The sequence below is a fragment of the Haematobia irritans genome, chromosome 2 (genome assembly GCF_050003625.1).
Source record: "Haematobia irritans isolate KBUSLIRL chromosome 2, ASM5000362v1, whole genome shotgun sequence".
NCBI lineage: Eukaryota > Metazoa > Arthropoda > Insecta > Diptera > Muscidae > Haematobia > Haematobia irritans.
Window position 1 is genome coordinate 29,489,987 of NC_134398.1, and position 21,382 is coordinate 29,511,368.

General features: G+C 23.2%; 1 protein-coding gene and 2 non-coding genes across 5 annotated transcripts in view; 1 reads left to right on the forward strand and 2 right to left on the reverse strand.

Moving 5' to 3' along the window:
* Positions 1-21,382, forward strand: part of tai (basic helix-loop-helix family member taiman) — a 421,428-nt gene that overhangs the window by 336,058 nt on the left and 63,988 nt on the right. For all 3 annotated transcript variants that reach the window (XM_075293683.1, XM_075293684.1, XM_075293685.1), the window contains 2 exons: positions 9,320-10,289; positions 10,368-10,529. In XM_075293683.1, coding sequence (XP_075149798.1) covers positions 9,320-10,289; positions 10,368-10,529 — 1,132 coding nt within the window. The remainder of the gene's footprint in view (positions 1-9,319; positions 10,290-10,367; positions 10,530-21,382) is intronic.
* Positions 17,008-17,081, reverse strand: TRNAT-AGU (transfer RNA threonine (anticodon AGU)). Its single transcript has one exon. It is a non-coding gene; the product is annotated as a tRNA-Thr (tRNA).
* Positions 17,697-17,770, reverse strand: TRNAT-AGU (transfer RNA threonine (anticodon AGU)). The gene has a single exon. It is a non-coding gene; the product is annotated as a tRNA-Thr (tRNA).

A 21,382-nucleotide genomic window follows, 5' to 3' on the forward strand; every position in this document is an offset into this window, starting at 1 on the left:
ATAAAATTTAATTTAGGCTCATATTTAAAGTTGCAGATATTAAGAAAAAAAATTCTATACGAATGAAATTTTAACAAAATTTTCTATAGAAATAAAATTTTAACAAAATTTTCTATAGAAATAAAATTTTGACAAAATTTTCTATAGAAAAATTTTGACAAAATTTTCTAAGAAAATAAAATTTAAAAAAAAAAATTCTATAGAAATAAAATTTTGACAATATTTTCTATAGAAATTATATTATCACAAAATTTTCTATAGAAAAAAAATTTAACAAAATTTTCTTTAGAATTAAAATTTTGATAAAATTTTCTATAGACATACAATTTTGACAACATTTTCTATAGAAATAAAATTTTCACAAAATTTTCTATAGAAATAAAATTTTAACAAAATTTTCTTTAGAAATAAAATTTTGACAACATTTTCTATAGACATACAATTTTAACGAAATTTTCTATAGCAATAACATTTTGACTAAATTTTCTATAGCAATAACATTTTGACAAAATTTTCTATAGAAATTAAATTTTAACAAAATTTTCTACAGAAATAAAATGTTAACAAAATTTTTTTTAGAGAAATAAAATTTTCTATACAATTAAAATTTTGACAAAAACTTCTATAGAACTACAATTTTGACAAAAATTTCTATAGAACAACAATTTTGACAAGAATTTCTATAGAATTAAAATTTTGACAAAATTTTCATGTCCGTGAAGTTAAAGTTAACTTTATCTTAGCGGAGACACAAACCGAGCTATGTTCATTTGGTACAACAGCTCAGCTAAATAATGAACATAGCTCAGTTACGTACGTAGGAAAAATGTAGCACTGGTGGAGACAGCCCTCCACAAGTAGAATACAAATCCGATTGGTTAACAATTTCTGAGAAAATTGGGTCTTAGGGTGAAAGTCAGATTTACTACTCGTGGAGAGCTGTCTCCAACAGTGCTTGACATATTACCCATAATTATCATAAAATTTTCTATAGAAATAACATTGTAACAAAATTTGCTATAAAAATAAAACGTTGACAAAATTTTCTATAGAAATAAAATTTCGACAACATTTTCTATAGAAATAAAATTTTGACAAAATTTTCTATAGAAATAAAATTTTGACAAAATTTTCTATAGAAATAAAATTTTAACAAAATTTGCTATAGAAATAAAACGTCTTGACAACATTTTCTAAAGAAATATCCTATTGACAACATTTTCTATACAAATAACCTATTGACAAAATTTTCTATAGAAATAAAATTTTGACAAAATTTTCTACAGAAATAAAATTTTGACAAAATTTTTTATAGAAATAACATTTTAAGAAAATTTTCTATAGAAATAAAACGTTGACAAAATTTTCTATAGAAATAAAATTTTGACAAAAGTTTCTATAGAAATAAAATGTTGACAAAATTATCTATAGAAATAACATTTTGAAAAAATTTTCTATAAATAAAATTTTGACAAAATTTTCTATAGAAATAACCTATTGACAAATTTTTCTGCAGAAATTAAATTTTGACAAAATTTTCTATAGAAATAAAATTTTGACCCAATTTTTTAATAGAAATAAAATTTTGACAAAATATTCCATAGAAATAAAAGGTTGAAAAAACATTTCTATAGAAATCAAATGTTGACAAAATTTTCTATATAAATAATATTTTGACAACATTTTTCTGTAGAAATAAAATTTTGACAAAACTTTCTATAAAAATAATAATTTTGAAAATTTTTTTATGGAAATAAAATTTTGATAAAATTGTCTATAGAAATAAATTTTTAACAAAATTTGCTATAGAAATAAAACGTTTTGACAACATTTGCTATAGAAATAACCTATTGACAAAATTTTCTCTAGAAATAAAATTTTGACAAAATTTTCAATAGAAATAACATGTTGACAAAATTTTTTATAGAACTAAAATTTTGACAAAATTTTCTATAGAAATAAAATTTTGACAAAATTTTCTATAGAAATAAAATTTTGACAACATTTTCTATAGAAATAAAATTTTGATACAATTTTCTATAGAAATAAAATTTTGATACAATTTTCTATAGAAATAAAATTTTGACAAAATTTTCTATAGAAATAAAATTTTGACAAAATTTTCTATAGAAATAAAATTTTGACAAAATTTTCTATAAAAATAAAATTTTGACAAAATTTTCTATTGAAATAAAATTTGACAAAATTTTCTATAGAAGTAAAATGTTGAATGTTTTTTTTTAATATCCCTGTATAGTCATACATATTCCAAAATATTTGAACTGATTATGATAATGTTTTATCCTAATTTTCCCTTTAAAAATATATAGATAAATATAGATTGAAACATATTGTTAATATCTCTGATGAATAATCTTATTTGTAGCAATATCTAAAAGATAAAATCTCATCCAAACATTGTAATTATAATGAGAAATGAAGACTAATAAAGACGAATACAAAAATTGAAAAAAAAAAAATTCTAAAGAAATAGAATTTTGACAACATTTTCTATAGAAATGAAATTTTACAAAATTTTTTTATAGAAATAAAATTTTAACAAAATTGTGTATCAAAATAAAATTCACAAAATTTTCTATACAACTAAAATTTTGACAAATCTCGAGAAATAAAATTTTACCATAATTTTCTGTAGAAATAAAATTTTGAAAATATTTTCTATAGAAATGAAATATTAACAAAATTGTCTATAGAAATAAAACGTTTTGACAACATTTTCTATAGAAATAAATTTTTGACACAATTTTCTATAGAAATAAAATTATGACAACATTTTCTATAGAAATAAAATTTTGACAAAATATTCTATAGAAATAAAATTTTGTCAAAATTTTCGACAGAAATAAAATGTTAACAAAAAAAATTTTGACAAAATTTTCTACAGAAATAAAATTTTGACAAAATTTTCTATGGACATAAAATTTTAACAAAATTTTCTATGGAAATAAAATTTTAACAAAATTTTCTATAGAAATAAAATGTTGACAAAATTGTCTATAGAAATAAAATTTTACCATAATTTTCTATAGAAATAAAATTTTATCGAAGCTACCCAGCAAAAAAATTTGGAAGTTCTTCTCAAGGCACAACTTTAAAAGAACTTCCAGAAATTCTCTCCCAAAGATGTTCTTTATTTTAACTGCACAGGAAGATCGTTTGAGTCAATTTTTTTCATAACCAGATTTTTTCATATTTCTAATGGGAAATATATTTTTATTTGTTTCAAATAGTTTAAAAACATATTAAGAATTAATATAATGGTACAAATTATTTAAATTTAACCGAAAAAAATATTAAATCCTTTTGTAGAAAAAATTTTAAAAATATTTGATGAAAAACATTCCAGACTTTAATGCTTGTCATAAAAAAAATTTTAAATTATTTATTTGTCAAAATATCTCAAAAATTCTTAATTCACATCCAAAACACTGAATTCACCTCACACTTTAAGAAGTGATGCAAATACAGTGCAGCGTCTGTTGGAATGGAGAACATCCGTCCTATGACAAGCCCATGTTAAAATCATCGCTTCTGCGTCAATTTGGCACCATTTCCGGATCCAAAAAGAACATTTTTACTACTTTTTTGGCGCCGCTTTTTTTACTTGGTACTCTAGAAATAAAACATGGACAAAATTTTCTATAGAAATAAAATTTAGACAAAATGTTCTATAGATGTAAAATTTTTCCAAAATTTTCTATGTAAATAAAATTTTGACAAAATTTTCTATAGAAATAAAATGTTGACAAAATTGTCTATAGAAATAAAATTTGACAAAATTTCCTATAGAAATAACATTTTGAAAAAAAAATTCTAAAGAAATACAATTTTGACAAAATTTTCTATTGAAATAAAATTTTGACAAAAGTTTCTGTAGAAATGAAATTTTGACAAAATTTTCAATAGAAATAAAATTTTGACAAAATTTTCTATAGAAATAAAATTTTGACAAAATTTTCTATAGAAGTAAAATTTTGATAAAATTTTCTAAAGAAATAAAATTTTGACAAAATTGTCTATAGAAATAAAATTTTGACAACAGTTTCTGTAGAAATGAAATTTTGACAAAATTTTCAATAAAATTTTGACAAAATTTTCTATAGAAGTAAAATTTTGATAACATTTTCTAAAGAAATAAAATTTCTATAGAAATGAAATGTTGATAAAATTTTCAATAGAAATAAAATTTTGACAAAATTTTCTATAGAAATAAAATTTCGACAAATTTGTCTATATAAATAACATTTTGAAAAAATTTTCTATAAAAATACAATTTTGACAAAATTTTCTATAGAAATAAAATGTTGACAAAACTTTCTATAGAAATAAAATTTTGACAAAATTTACGAGAGAAATAAAATTTTGATAAAATCTTCTACAGAAATAAAATTTTGACAACATTTTCTATAGAAGTAAAATTTTGACAAAATTTTCTAAAGAAATAACATTTTGAAAAATTTTCGACAGAAATAAAATTTTGACAAAATTTTCTATCGAAGTAAAATTTTGACAAAATTTTCTATAGAAATAACATTTTGAAAAAATTTTCTATAAAAAAAAAAATTTGGCAAAAAATTCTATAGAAATAAAATGTTGACAAAATTTTCGACATAAATAAAATTTTGACAACATTTTCTATAGAAATAACCTATTGACTAAATTTTCTATAGAAATAAAATTTTGACAAAATTTTCTATAGAAATAAAATTTTGACAAAATTTTCGACAGAAGTAAAATTTTGACAAAATTTTCTAAAGAAATAAAATTTTGACAAAATTTTCTAAAGAAATAAAATCTTGACAAAATTTTCTATAGAAATAACCTATTGTCAAAATTTTATTTCTGTCGAAAATTTTGTCAAAATTTTATTTCTATAGAAAATTTAGTCAATAGGTTATTTCTATAGAAAATGTTGTCAAAATTTTATTTATGTCGAAAATTTTGTCAACATTTTATTTCTATAGAATTTTTTGCCAAAATTTTTTTTTTATAGAAATTTTTTTCAAAATGTTATTTCTTTAGAAAATTTTGTCAAAATTTTACTTCTATAGAAAATTTTGTCAAAATTTTATTTCTGTCGAAAATTTTTTCAAAATGTTATTTCTTTAGAAAATTTTGTCAAAATTTTACTTCTATAGAAAATGTTGTCAAAATTTTATTTCTGTAGAAGATTTTATCAAAATTTTATTTCTCTCGAATATTTTGTCAAAATTTTATTTCTATAGAAAATTTTGTCAAAATTTTATTTCTATAGAAAATTTTGTCAACATTTTATTTCTATAGAAAATTTTGTCAAAATTGTAGTTTTATAGAAAATTTTTTCAAAATGTTATTTATATAGACAAATTTGTCGAAATTTTATTTCTATAGAAAATTTTGTCAAAATTTTATTTCTTTAGAAAATTTTGTCAAAATTTTATTTCTTTAGAAAATTTTATCCAAATTTTATTTATATAGACAATTTTGTCAAAATTTTATTTCTATAGAAAATTTTGTCAAAATTTCATTTCTATAGACAATTTTGTCAAAATTTTATTTCTTTAGAAAATTTTATCAAAATTTTACTTCTATAGAAAATTTTGTCAAAATTTTATTGAAAATTTTGTCAAAATTTCATTTCTACAGAAACTTTTGTCAAAATTTTATTTCTATAGACAATTTTGTCAAAATGTTATTTCTTTAGAAAATTTTATCAAAATTTTACTTCTATAGAATATTTTGTCAAAATTTTATTTCTATAGAAAATTTTGTCAAAATTTTTTTTCTATTGAAAATTTTGTCAAAATTTCATTTCTACAGAAACTTTTGTCAAAATTTTATTTCAATAGAAAATTTTGTCAAAATTTTATTTCTTTAGAATTTTTTTTTTTTCAAAATGTTATTTCTATAGGAAATTTTGTCAAATTTTATTTCTGTAGACAATTTTGTCAACATTTTATTTCTATAGAAAATTTTGTCAAAATTTTATTTACATAGAAAATTTTGGAAAAATTTTACATCTATAGAACATTTTGTCTAAATTTTATTTCTATAGAAAATTTTGTCCATGTTTTATTTCTAGAGTACCAAGTAAAAAAAGCGGCGCCAAAAAAGTAGTGAAAATGTTCTTTTTGGATCCGGAAATGGTGCCAAATTGACGCAGAAGCGATGATTTTAACATGGGCTTGTCATAGGACGGATGTTCTCCATTTCAACAGACGCTGCACTGTATTTGCATCACTTCTTAAGGTGTGAGGTGAATTCAGTGTTTTGGATGTGAATTAAGAATTTTTGAGATATTTTGACAAATAAATAATTTTTAATTTTTTTTATGACAAGCATTAAAGTCTGGAATGTTTTTCATCAAATATTTTTAAAATTTTTTCTACAAAAGGATTTAATATTTTTTTCGGTTAAATTTAAATAATTTGTACCATTATATTAATTCTTAATATGTTTTTAAACTATTTGAAACAAATAAAAATATATTTCCCATTAGAAATATGAAAAAATCTGGTTATAAAAAAAATTGACTCAAATGATCTTCCTGTGCAGTTAAAATAAAGAACATCTTTGGGAGAGAATTTTTGGAAGTTCTTTTAAAGTTGTGCCTTGAGAAGAACTTCCAAATTTTTTTGCTGGGTAGCTTCGATAAAATTTTATTTCTATAGAAAATTATGGTAAAATTTTATTTCTATAGACAATTTTGTCAAAATTTTATTTCTATAGAAAATTTTGTTAAAATTTTATTTCCATAGAAAATTTTGTTAAAATTTTATGTCCATAGAAAAGTTTGTCAAAGAAATAACATTTTGAAAAAATTTTCTATAAAAAAAAAATTGGCAAAAAATTCTATAGAAATAAAATGTTGACAAAATTTTCGACATAAATAAAATTTTGACAACATTTTCTATAGAAATAACCTATTGACTAAATTTTCTATAGAAATAAAATTTTGACAAAATTTTCGACAGAAATAAAATTTTGACAAAATTTTCTATTGAAGTAAAATTTTGACAAAATTTTTTAAAGAAATAGAATTTTGACAAAATTTTCTAAAGAAATAAAATCTTGACAAAATTTTCTATAGAAATAACCTATTGACAAAATTTTCTATAGAAATAAAATTTTGACAAAATTGTCTATAGAAGTAAAATTTTGACAAATTTTTCTAAAGAAATAAAATTTTGACAAAATTTTCTAAAGAAATAAAATGTTGACAAAATTTTCTATAGAAATAACCTATTGACAAAATTTTCTATAGAAATAAAATGTTGACAAAATTTTCTACAGAAATAAAATTTTGTCAAAATTTTCTATAGAAATAAAATTTTGACTAAATTGTCTATAGAAATAAAATGTTGACAAAATTGTCTATAGAAATAACCTAGTGACAAAATTTTCGACAAAAATAAAATTTTGACAAAATTTTCGACAGAAATAAAATTTTGACAAAATTTTCGACAGAAATAAAAATTAAAAAAAAAAAAATTCTATAAAAATAAAATTTGGACAAAAATTTCTATAGAAATAAAATTTTGACAAAATTTTCGACATAAATAAAATTTTGACAAAATTGTCTATACAAATAAAATTTTGACAAAATTTTCTACAGAAATAAAATTTTAACAAAATTTTCTATAGAAATAAAATTTTGACAAAAGTTTCTATAGAAATGAAATGTTGATAAAATTTTCAATAGAAATAAAATTTTGACAAAATTTTCTCTATTTCAAAAAATATTAGTTGGGGTATGGCGGGGCATATAAATAACCAACACCATGACCCGTAATTATATCAAAGAAATTATGGCAACATTATGTAAATTTTTCCTCAGAAACATATTCTTTTTTTATTCAGGCAACAGATTAGTCAACACCTCTACCTCTAGACTTTAAAACACCTATAAATTCAGCTACTTATTTTTTTTATTATTTGTTTTATTATTTAAAACCCACACTATTCCCTAGAAAATGCGTAGCCAACTCAGTCTTTGTTTGAAGTATCTCAGACACTCTTAGGCATAAATATTTACAATTGAATAAATGTTTTGTTCAGAACCACAAGTGTGGAATCCCCCCTCCCAAAATACCCAAGTGTTAGCTGTTAGACAATGGAAACAGACTACAAAGTTTCCCAAAACCAATGTGAAATTAAAATAATATCAGGGAACAAACCATTTAGAATAAGGGAAATGTGGTTTTCCTAAGACCCAATATGGAGGCATATGAAGGTAGAATTTTTTTGTTTTGTGGACAACAAAACAAAAATTATTTGTCATTCTTTTATCACCACCATATTGAAAACAGTAGCTGTATCCCACATGAAAACACTCAAATAATAAAAAAAAATACTTGCTCCACTACCAAAAATATGTAAATTAATTTGTAAACCACAAAACCCAAGGGAATGAGAAACAAAAAACTTATTAAGTGGAGACTTTCATAATTATGGAAAAAATAAAACGATTAGAAAACCATTAAACAAAAGTAACCAGACCGACTTAATTTTAATGTCAATCAAACCAAAGGGTTATCATTAATTGAATTTTAAAGGCCTTCTGTTATTAAAATCTGGGTATAATTAACAAAGTCATTAGAAACTTTAAGCCCATTGGTGTGCTAAAATATGTATTGGCTTCTATTTAGTTTTTGTTCCTCTATAAAAATCTGTTGCATACTCTTAGGCTTGTAAATTAAAGCAAACAAAAATTAAAATTAAAATAAAAATTAAAATTAAAATTAAAAAATTAAATTAAATTAAAAAAATGAAATAAAATAAAAATTAAAATTGAAACTAAAATTAAAATTAAAAATAAAATAAAATAAAAAAAATAATTATTAATTAAAATAAACTGAAATTTGTAGTTATTTGTATTTCGCCTAAAACATTCCTATTCCTATAAAAATAAAATTTTGACAAAAATTTCTTAGAAATAAAATTTTGACAAAATTTTCTATAGAAATAAAATTTTGACAAAATTTTCTATAGAAATAAAATTTTGACAAAATTTTCTATAGAAATAAAATTTTGACAAAATTTTCTATAGAAATAAAATTTTGACAAAATTTTCTATAGAAATAAAATTTTGACAAAATTTTCTATAGAAATAAAATTTTGACAAAATTTTCTATAGAAATAAAATTTTGACAAAATTTTCTACAGAAATGAAATTTTAACAAAATGTTCTATATGCTGAAATTTGTATTTATTTGTATTTCGCCCAAAAGTATAAATATTTATATTCTCCAAAAATCTATTGCCTATTGTTAGGAGTCTCAGAAATTTTAATATCTTTTTTCTTCTTTATTTATTTTAGGCTTGGCCCATGTGACTTACCGGACCATTGGGCAACAACATCATCAGCATCATCGTCATTATCCAATTCAGCAAAAAAAGCAATTACATCTCCCAACTCTTCATTGGCAACAGCAGCAGCAGCGGCAGCAACAACAAATTCTTTTAGCAGCCTTAGAAACAACAACAGTAGCAACCACAACATTTCCAACTCGTTTGCCTCTGTGGCAATTTCAACAGCTATTGCTTCAAACAGTAACACTAGCAGCACTGCCTCATCAGCAGCAGCAGCAGCAACAACACCAACAGCTACAAAAACCACGACGACCTCAACCAGTGGTGGAGGTGGAGGCGGTGGCGGAGGGGGAGGTGGAATTGTTGGCGGCAGCAGCAGCAGCAGCGGTGGTGGTGTTGGCAACATTGGTGGAGGTAGACAAGGTGGTCCTGCGAGCATTAAAAATATTTGCAATCTGCCTCGATCATCACCGACAGCAGCAACAGCTGCTGTAACCGTTTCCAACGCTGGCTCAACACCGGCAATATCGTCGGCATCTACAGCCACGGATCTAAATAATCGTGTCTCACCAAATACAGCTGCTGCCGCAAATCTGCTGTTGGCTCGTATATCTGCATTGCAGCAGCAGCAGCAACAGCATCATCATCAATTGCAACAGCAACAACAACAACAACAACATCAGCAACACCATTTATTTCTCTCCCATCAGAACGTAACCGGTTTGCTAAGCCACAGCAACAATACAAATAATATCATCAACAACAACAATACGTTGCTAACACAAAGTCTGCATCAGCAACAACAGCATCAGTTGACACAAACGTCACTGCATAAAGCTGCTGTCACACCGGCTAACATTGCTGCCGCATTACAGCGACCTGCCATTATGAATGCGGTGGCCTCACCGATCTCAACCAATTCAACGACGTCGTCGAATCGTAAAATCCGTAGGAAAACCGATTCTAAAGCTAATTTGGTATGTCCGACATTATTTTAATTCTATTGAAAGAATTTTAAATTTGTGTATTTTTTTTTATTATTTTTATTATTTTAGCCTCAATCCCAAATCAATAAATGCAACAATGAGAAACGACGTCGTGAATTGGAAAATAATTATATCGAGCAACTCTCAGAGTTTTTACAGCTTAATAAGCGTGGTGATATGACCTCAACCAAACCGGATAAGGCGGCTATATTAAATCAAGTTGTAAAAACGGTAAGTGCATTATCAAAATAAAGTTTAAGACTATAGCGAAAGTTTAGAAAATTTAAATTCAGAATTTTTGTTTGGTCCTCAAAGGGTTAATAGTTTAGAGGGTTAAGTAAACTTATAAAAAAAAATTAAGGTGCCTATAATCAGAGGAAATTACAATCACTGCCAAAAAAATGTTTTAATCAACTTACATACCTTGTCCTAGAAATCTGTTCTATTATAGATCCGCCTTAAGTCATATCTTAGGTAGAGACGCTGAAAGTTTTCGTTATCGGGCTCATAGCTCATAAACGGCGGATATTGCGGAGAGACGTTAAAAGTTTTTGAATACCCTAGAAAAGTTTTGTATAGCGAAAATTTAGAAAATTTAAATTCAGAATTTTTATTTGGCCCCCAAAGGGTTAATAATTTAGAGTGTTAAGTAAAATTATATAAAAAAATTTAACGTGCCTATAATTAGAGGAAATTACAATCACTGCACAAAAAATGTTTTAATCAACTTACATACCTTGTCCTAGAAATCTGTTTCATTATAGATCCGCCTTAAGTCATCTATTAGGTAGAGACTCAAAAAGTTTTCGTTATCGGGCTCATAGCTCATAAACGGCGGATATTACGGAGAGACGTTAAACATTTGTGAATACCCTAGAAAAGTTTTGTATTATAGAACCGTCTTAAGTCATATTATAGGTAGAGAAGCAGAAAGTTTTCGTAGTCCGGCTCATAGCTTATTGGCTGCCCATATACTTTTATATACCTTTCCACAGTATTTCGTATTTTATGCAGAGATTAAGCATTGTACAATCGCCTTAAGTCATATTTTAAGTAGATACATTGAACCCAGTAAAAATTTCCAGTATGGTTCTAATGACTTAACTTAATTCATTCTAAATGTAAAGGCGACGAGGCCTTTTTTATTCTAAAGCCAATCCATAAACCTTGCTCTCTTTTTTAGGAGTGTTTTTTTACTTCTTGCGAACAAAGGCTTGACATAACAGACTAGCAGCAAATATTTTTGGTTATCAAACCGCCTAAAGTGTGACTATTAACATATTTTGCCCTAGAAATGTTTTTCCTTATAGAACCGCCTTAAGACATATCCTAGGTAGAGATGCTGAATGTTCTCGTAACCAGTATCAACCAGCTTTTTGGCTACCCATAATCGTTTATATACCATTTCACAGTATTTTAAATGTCCTGGAGCGATTTGGTTGTCGAACCGCCTTAAGTCGTGTCTTAGGTAGAGAATTTGAACGCTTCAATAATTCGGTGGTTTTTAAAAAGAAACCAATAGCAAAGGTTTAGATGTCTAAAGGGCGGCTACTAGGGTGAGACGTTAAAAAATATTGAATACCTTCTTCTAGAAATGTTTTGCAATATATAGCCGCCTTAAGTCGTATCTTAGGTAGAGACTTTGATTATTTTTATAATTTATATAGTTTATTGGCTGCCGATAATTTGTATATACCATTCCACAGTAAATAAAAGAAATAAAATTTTGACACAATTTTCTATAGAAATAAAATTTTAACAAAATTTTCTATAGAAATAAAATTTTAACAAAATTTTCTATAGAAATAAAATTTACACAAAATTTTCTACAGAACTAAAATTTTAACAAAATTTTCTATAGAAATAAAATTTTAACAAAATTTTCTATAGAAAAAAAATTTTAACAAAATTTTCTATAGAAATAAAATGTTGACAAAATTTTCTATAGAAATAAAATTTTGACAAAATTTTCTATAGAAATAAAATTTTAACCAAATTTTCTATTGAAATAAAATTTACACAAAATTTTCTACAGAACTAAAATTTTAACAAAATTTTCTATAGAAATAAAATTTTAACAAAATTTTCTATAGAAAAAAAATTTTAACAAAATTTTCTATAGAAATAAAATGTTGACAAAATTTTCTATAGAAATAAAATTTTGACAAAATTTTCTATACAAATAAAATTTTGACAAAATTTTCTATAGAAATAATATTTTAACAAAATTTTCTATAGAAATAAAATTTTAACAAAATTTTCTATAGAAATAAAATTTTAACAAAATTTTCTATAGAAATAAAATTTTGACAAAATTATCTATAGAAATAAAATTTTGACAAAATTTTCTAAAGAAATAAAATTTTGACAAAATTTTCTATAGAAATAAAATTTTAACAAAATTTTCTATAGAAATAAAATTTTAACAAAATTTTCTATAGAAATAAAATTCACACAAAATTTTCTACAGAACTAAAATTTTTACAAAATTTTCTATAGAAATAAAATTTTGACAAAATTTTCTATAGAAATAAAATTTTGATAAAATTTTCTTTAGAAATAAAATTTTAACAAAATTGTCTATAGAAGTAAAATTTTCTATAGAAATAAAATTTTGACAAAATTGTCTATAGAAATAAAATGTTGACAAAATTGTCTATAGAAGTAAAATTTTGATAAAATTGTCTATAGAGTTAAAATTTTGACAAAATTTTCTATAGAAATAAAATTTTGACAAAATTTTCTATAGAAATAAAATTTTGACAAAATTTTCTATAGAAATAAAATTTTGATAAAATTTTCTTTAGAAATAAAATTTTGACAAAATTTTCTATAGAAATAAAATTTTGACAAAATTGTCTATAGAAATAAAATTTAGACAAAATTTTCAAAGCATAGATAACAATAAATAAAATAAAAGCCTGGGAAAATTTCCTATAGAAATAAAATATTGAATTTTGACAAGATAAAATATTTTTGTTTGGTAGTTTTTTGGTAAAATTTGTTCCAAATTTTGGTAGATTATTTTTGGCTCTAGTGGCAAACGTGCACTCGGGGCAAAAATAATCTACCAAATGTTACCAAAAAACTACCAAATAGAAAAATCTAACTTCGCAGCGTTTTATCAAATTTTCATATTTTTATTACTATAGAAAATTTTGTCTAAATTTTATTTCTATGGAAAGTTTTATCAAAATTTTATTTCTGTAGAAAATTTTGTCATAAGTTTATTTCTATAGAAAATTTTGCCAAAATTTTATTTCTATAGAAAATTTTGTCAAAATGTTAATTCTATAGAAAATTTTGCCAAAATTTTATTTCTATAGAAAATTTTGTTAAGATTTTAATTCTATAGACAATTTTGTCAAAATTTTATTTCTACACAAAATTTTGGCAAAATTTTATTTCTGTAGAAATTTGTTTTCAAAATTTTATTACTATAGACAATTTTGTCAAAATTTTGTTTCTGTAGAAATTTGTTTTCAAAATTTTATTTCTATAGAAAATTTTGTCAAAATTATATATCTATGAAAAATTTTGTCAAAATTTTATTTCTATAGAAAATTTTGTCAAAATTTTATTTCTATGGAAAGTTTTATCAAAATTTTATTTCTGTAGAAAATTTTGTCATAAGTTTATTTCTATAGAAAATTTTGCCAAAATTTTATTTCTATAGAAAATTTTGTCAAAATTTTAATTCTATAGAAAATTTTGCCAAAATTTTATTTCTATAGAAAATTTTGTTAAGATTTTAATTCTATAGACAATTTTGTCAAAATTTTATTTCTATAGAAAATTTTGTCAAAATTTTATTTCTACACAAAATTTTGGCAAAATTTTATTTCTGTAGAAATTTGTTTTCAAAATTTTATTACTATAGACAATTTTGTCAAAATTTTGTTTCTGTAGAAATTTGTTTTCAAAATTTTATTACTATAGAAAATTTTGTCAAAATTTTATTTCTATAGAAAATTTTGCCAAAATTTTATTTCTAAAGAAAATTTTGCCAAAATTTTATTTCTATAGAAAATTTTGTCAAAATTTTATTTCTATAGAAAATTTTGTCAAAATTTTATTTCTATAGAAAATTTTGTCAAAATTTTATTTCTGTAGAAAATTTTGTCAAAATTTTATTTCTATAGAAAATTTTATCAAAATTGTATTTCTATAGAAAATTTTGTCAAAATTTTATTTCTATAGACAACTTTGTCAAAATTTTATTTCTATAGAAGATTTTGTCAAAATTTTATTTCTGTAGAAAATTTTGTCAAAATTTTATTTCTATAGAAAATTTTGTTAAAATTTTATTTCTATAGAAAATTGTATTAAAATTTTATTTCTATAGAAAATTGTATTAAAATTTTATTTCTATAGAAAATTTTGTGAAAAATTTTTAAATATCCATTGTATAACCGCCTTAAGTCGCATCTTAGGTAGAAACGTTCAAAGAACTTTATTTCAAAAATTTATTTCTATAGAAACTTTTGTGAAAATTTTACTACTATAGTTTCTTTTCAAAATTTTATTTCTATAGAAAATTTTGTCAAAATTTTATTTCCATAGAAATTTTTTTTAATTCTATTTCTATAGAAAGTTTTACCAAAATTTTATTTCTGTAGAATATTTTGTTAAAATTTTATTTCTATAGTAAATGTTGTCAATATTTTATTTCTACAGATTTTTTTTCAAAAGTTTATTTCTATAGAAAATTTGTCAAAATTTTATTTCTATGGAAAATTTTGTCAAAATTTTAATTCTATAGAAAATTTTGTCAAAATTGTATTTCTATAGAAAATTTTGTCAAAATTTTATTTCCATAGAAATTTTTTTTTAATTCTATTTCTATAGAAAATTTTGTCAAAATTATATTTCTGTAGAAAATTTTGTCAAAATTTTATTTCTATAGAAAATTTTGTCAAAATTTTATTTCTATGGAAACTTTTATCAAATTTTTTTTCTATAGAAAATTTTGTCAAAATTTTATTTCTATAGAAAATTTTGTCAAAATTTTATTTCTATAGAAAATTTTGCCAACATTTTATTTCCAATAAAAAAATGTCAAAATTCATTTCTATAAAAAAATGTTGTCAAAATGCAACAATGAGAAACGACGTCGTGAATTGGAAAATAATTATATCGAGCAACTATAGAAAATTTTGTCAAAATTTTATTTCTATAGAAAATTTTGTCAAAATTTTATTTCTATAGAAAATTTTGTCAAAATTTTATTTCTATAGACAATTTCATCAAAATTTTATTTCTATAGTAAATGTTAAAAAAATTGTATTTCTGTAGAAAATTTCATCAAAATTTTATTTCTATAGAAAAAAGAGCTTCCTTTCATCCCAGAATCTTTTATGGAAAATTTCTATTTTCAATAAAGTTTCTTGCGAGTATTTTGCTTAAACTATTTATTCCATAAACTCCAAAATTGTAGTCTCCATCCATATCACTCTCTCTCCCCCTCTTTCGCAATTACTTTTGCCAAATCAACACATCCTTTATGCTGTGTATATCCAATAACTTCCTTCCTCAATTTGATTATCCCTATTTGTTCTGGTTTCCTTTACTTTGGCTAAATGGATTGGCAATAGCTGGATTGCCAATGTAATCAACTCACATACAACAAAACTTAACTATTTCAATTATCCACCATCATGATGAGGATACCCAAGAGAGTATAGGATAGGACAAACAGGACATGCTAAATGATGGCAAGACTATAGGATAGCTTTAGCTGCCTCAATGGCCGACTGAATGCATTTTTGCCAACTATCGTAGCAATTTATTTTCTTAACCACCACAACATTGGCCTGTTTCAACATTATTTTGTAGAGTAAATTCAATTTATTTCACTAATTAAATTGTTCAGTCATTTTGTGTTATGTTTTTATTTTGTTTTTGTCAATTTCGATTCTATAAAACTTTCATAAACCAAGGGAAGGGTTTATTTTAATTCCATTGGGGCTAATTCCAGAAAATGGGAAATAGAGGATGAAAACTAATATCCCAAATGCATATGTTTCATTATTTAATTTAAATGTTGCAATTAATTTTAATTCTGAAACTTTATGTGAGTTTAATTCAATTTGTCGCACAATGTGTTTGGGGGAGAATATTGACTTTACGAGGTGTTTTTGAACCCAAAATAATTATATTAAAAATATAGAAAATTAATTCAATAAATTTTATGCAATACATTTTAAAGAATATGTGGTTTTACTTTTATTTCCAAACAACTGAACATAAAATAAAAAATGAAAATAAAATAGAATTAAATAAAATACAAAATTAAAAAAGAACTTGAATTAAAATAGCTAAGATTTAAATAATATAGAATGCAAAATAAGTTAAAAAATAATAAACAAAGCAAATAATAACAAAACAATTGCTGTAAAACTTGTATAAAAAAAATATTGCTAAAATTATAAAATAAATTAATTAAAAATCAAGCATAAATTAAAAAAATAAACATTAAATACAAAGTAACTAATAAAAACAAATAATAATTTAAAAAAAATACAAATAGTGTTGAAAAAATTTAAATAATATATAAATAATTTAGTTAAGATTTAAAAATGCAAAATAATTAAAAAAATAAAAAATAAAAAATAAACAAAAAAAAAATACTACAATAAAATTTATATATAAAAAATGAATACTTAATTTAATTAAGTATTACGTAAAATAAAAAAAAATCCCTTGGAATAGGCCCCGGCGAGATTCGAACTCACGATCTCCTGTTTACTAGACAGGCGCTTTAACCAACTAAGCCACGGCGCCTTACATGAAATGGTTCGGATTTTTTTTTCTTTTAAATTGGTTAGGCACCCCAAATATTCTATAAATAAAATCATATCTATATAAAATCTGTTCAATACCTGTCTCTCTATCTTATCATACACGGGAGGCAATTGCCACTAATATATGACATTTATAGGCAATCAAATAATTTTTCCCTTCTTCATTTAGAGACAATAAAACATTACAATATATAAATTTTAAAATATTTGGGAATGCATCATCAATAAAAATTATGCCAAAGTAAAAATCGAAATTGTATTACTTCCGCTATTCTTTAAAAACATATCATCCCTCCATTGCCAATTTTCAAATGCATCATTGCCAAATTTCAAAAGGCATTTTCTGTGATTGAAGGCAAAAAAAATATTTTTTTCTGTGTAATTGCTTAGAGGGATGCAACCATAGAGCTCCTGCTAGACAGAAAAAATTTAAATGAAGTTAAAATATTAATTACTAAAAATTAAAATTAATGCATTATTGTCAAAAATTCAACAGCAATAATTTCTGTGAACTGGTCACCCAATATTACCTCTTGAACTTATCTCCACTACATTCCACTATAAAAAAGACTAAATTCCCGCTTCATTGCTGGGTAGGCCCCGGCGAGATTCGAACTCACGATCTCCTGTTTACTAGACAGGCGCTTTAACCAACTAAGCCACGGCGCCATGTATTCCGCTACATATTTTTCTCCAATATCTAATATTTTCGTAAATTGTTTGTGATAATTTCAGGTCAAATTTCAAATAGCGTATATCTTTCGGAATTTCCTAATTTTTTTTTCCTAAATTGAAAATCGTCTAATGGAGACAAAAAAATAATAATAATAATAATTAATTGAAAATATTTTAGAATTTTGTCAAAATTTTATTTCTATAGAAAATGTTGTCAAAATTTTATTTCAATAGAAAATTTTGTTAAAATTTTATTTCTATAGAAAATTTTGTTAAAATTTTATTTCTATAGAAAATTTTGTCAAAATTTTATATCTATAGAAAAATTTGTCAAAATTTTATTTCTATAGAAAATTTTGTCAAAATTTTATTTCTATAGAAAATTTTGTTAAAATTTTATTTCCATAGAAAATCTTTTCAAAATTTTATTTCTATAGAAAATTTTGTCAAAATTTTATTTCTATAGAAAATTTTGTCAAAATTTTATTTCTATAGAAAATTTTGTCAAAATTTTATTTCTATAGAAAATTTTGTCAAAATTTTATTTCTATAGAAAATTTTGTCAAAATTTTATTTCTATAGAACATTTTGTTAAAATTTTATTTCTATAGAAAATTTTGTGAAATTTTTTTAAATGTCCATTGTATAACCGCCTTAAGTCGCATCTTAGGTAGAAACGTTCAAAGAACTTTATTTCAAAAATTTATTTCTATTAGAAAATTTTGTCAAAATTTTATTTCTATAGAAAATTTTGTTAAAATTTTATTTCCATAGAAAATTTTTTCAAAATTTTATTTCTATAGCAAATTTTGTCAAAATTTTATTTCTAGAGCAAATTTTGTCAAAATTGTATTTCTTTAGAAAATTTTGTCAAAATTTTATTTCTAGAGCAAATTTTGTCAAAATTTTATTTCTATAGAAAATTTTGTCAAAATTTTATTTCTATAGAAAATTTTGTCAAAATTTTATTTCTATAGAAAATTTTGTCAAAATTTTATTTCTATAGAAAATTTTGTCAAAATTTTATTTCTATAACAAATTTTGTTAAAATTTTATTTCTATAGAAAATTTTGTCAAAATTTTATTTCTATAACAAATTTTTGTTGCAAAATTTTTTTTTTGTATAGAAAAATTTGTTAAAATTTTATATCTATAGAAAATTTTGTAAAATTTTATTACTATGGAAAATTTTGTCAAAATTGTATTTCTATAGAAAATTTTGTCAAAATTTTATTTCTATAGAAAATTTTGTCAAAATTTTATTTCTATAGAAAATTTTGTTCAAATTTTATTTCTATAGAATTTTTTTTCAAAATTTTATTTCTATAGAAAATTTTGTCAAAATTTATAATTTCTAGTTACATTTTTACCAAAATTTTTTTTCTATAGAAAATTTTGTCAACATTATATTTCTATAAAATTTTTTTGCAAAATTTTATTTCTAGAGAAATTTTTACAAAATTTTATTTCTATAGAAAATTTTGTTAAAATTTTATTTCTATAGAAAATTTAGTCAAAATTTTATAGAAAATTTTTTCAAAATTTTATTTCTGTAACAAATTTTTGTTGCAAAATTTTATTTCTATAGAAAATTTTGTCAAAATTTTATTTCTATAGAAAATTTTGTCAAAATTTTATTTCTATAGAAAATTTTGTCAAAATTTTATTTCTATAGAAAATTTTGTTAAAATTTTATTACTATGGAAAATTTTGTCAAAATTTTTTTTTCTATAGAAAATTTTGTCAAAATTTTATTTCTATAGAAAATTTTGTCAAAATTTTATTTCTATAGAAAATTTTTTCAAAATTTTATTTCTATGGAAAAATTTTTTTTTTAATTTTATTTCTCAAAAATTTTAAATTTTATTTCTATAGAAAATTTTGTTAAAATTGTATTACTATGGAAAATTTTGTCAACATTTCATATAGAAAAATTTTGCAAAATTGTATTTTTCTAGAAACGTTTGTCAAAATTTTATTTCTCGTATAGAACATTTTTGGAAACTTTTATTCCTATCGAAAATTGTTGCAAAATTTTATTTCCATAAAAATTTTTTGCAAAATTTTATTTATATAAAAACTTTTTGCAAAATTGCATTTCTTAAAAATAAAATGTACAAACGTTTACTTCTATAAAAATTTTTCGCAAAATTTTATTTCTATAGAAGAAAATTGTATTTTTCTAGAAAATGTTGTCAAAATTTTATATCTATAGAAATTTCTTTAAACGTTTATTTCTTTAAAAAAATTTTGCAAAATTTTATTTCTATTAAAAATTTTAGCAAAATTTTATTTCTAAAATAATTTTTAAATGCAAATTTTTGTTGCTAGATTTTATTTTGTAGATTTTGTAGAAAATTTTGTCAAAATTTTATTTCTATAGAAAATTTTGTTAAAATTTTATTACTATGGAAAATTTTGTCAAAATTATATTTCTATATATATATAGTAAATTGAAGTACCACTTAAATGGAGAGGAATATTTTGCAAAATCTACTAAAACATCAAGAATTCTACCAATCTACTAAACAGTAAAAAAACAAGTACCATTTTTGGTAGAATTGTACCAACCGTGGCAACCGTGGTCTAAGGGTGGTTAAAATTTCAAGGGCCGATATTGATTTTGAATAAAACACAAACTATTTACGAAATTATTGTAATTTATTTTATTATTATATATTGGTCTTACTCAATTATGTATGGAACAAAATATCGGCCAAATGATCGCCGTGACCTCGGTGGCACACCTTCATTCGATGGTTCAAATTTTCAATTACGCTGAGGCATAATGGAGGTTCTATCCCGTAATGTGCCGAATTATCTCATCCTTTAGCTCTTGAATTGTTGCTGGCTTATCGTACGTACACCTTTTCTTTCAAATAACTCCAAAGAAAAAAGTCCAACGGTGTCAAATCACATGATCTTGGCGGCCAATTGACATCGCCATTACGTGAGATATCACGGCCATTGAATTTGTTGCGCAAAAGAGCCATTGTTTCGTTAGCTGTGTGGCAAGTGGCACCGTCCTGCCGAAACCACATATCGTCCATATCCATATCTTCCAATTCGGGCCATAAAAAATTTGTTATCATCTCACGATAGCGAACACCATTCACAGTAACTGCCTGACCGGTCTCATTTTGGAAAAAAAACGGCCCGATGATGCCGCCAGCCCATAAACCGCACCAAACAGTCACTCTTTGTGGGTGCATTGGTTTTTCGACAATCACTCTTGGATACTCATTCGCCCAAATGCGGCAATTCTGTTTATTGACGAATCCACTGAGGTGAAAATGTGCCTCATCACTGAAGATGATTTTCATCGAAAATTGATCATCCACTGTTGCCATTTCTTGGAATCATTTAAGACGTTGTTGGATTGTGTATCTCTCATTGGTTCAAATTGAGTAAGTCTGAAATATAGAAATGTCAAATAAAATTCGGAAAAAACTCGGCGTTTAGGTGTGGTTCACATTCAACATCGGCCCTTACAATTTAACCATCCTTTAGAAGCCAAGGAAGTCAAATCGGGAGATCGGTCTATATGGGGGGTATTTCAAAAAAGGATCGATACACACCATATTCGACATACTTATGTATAGACCC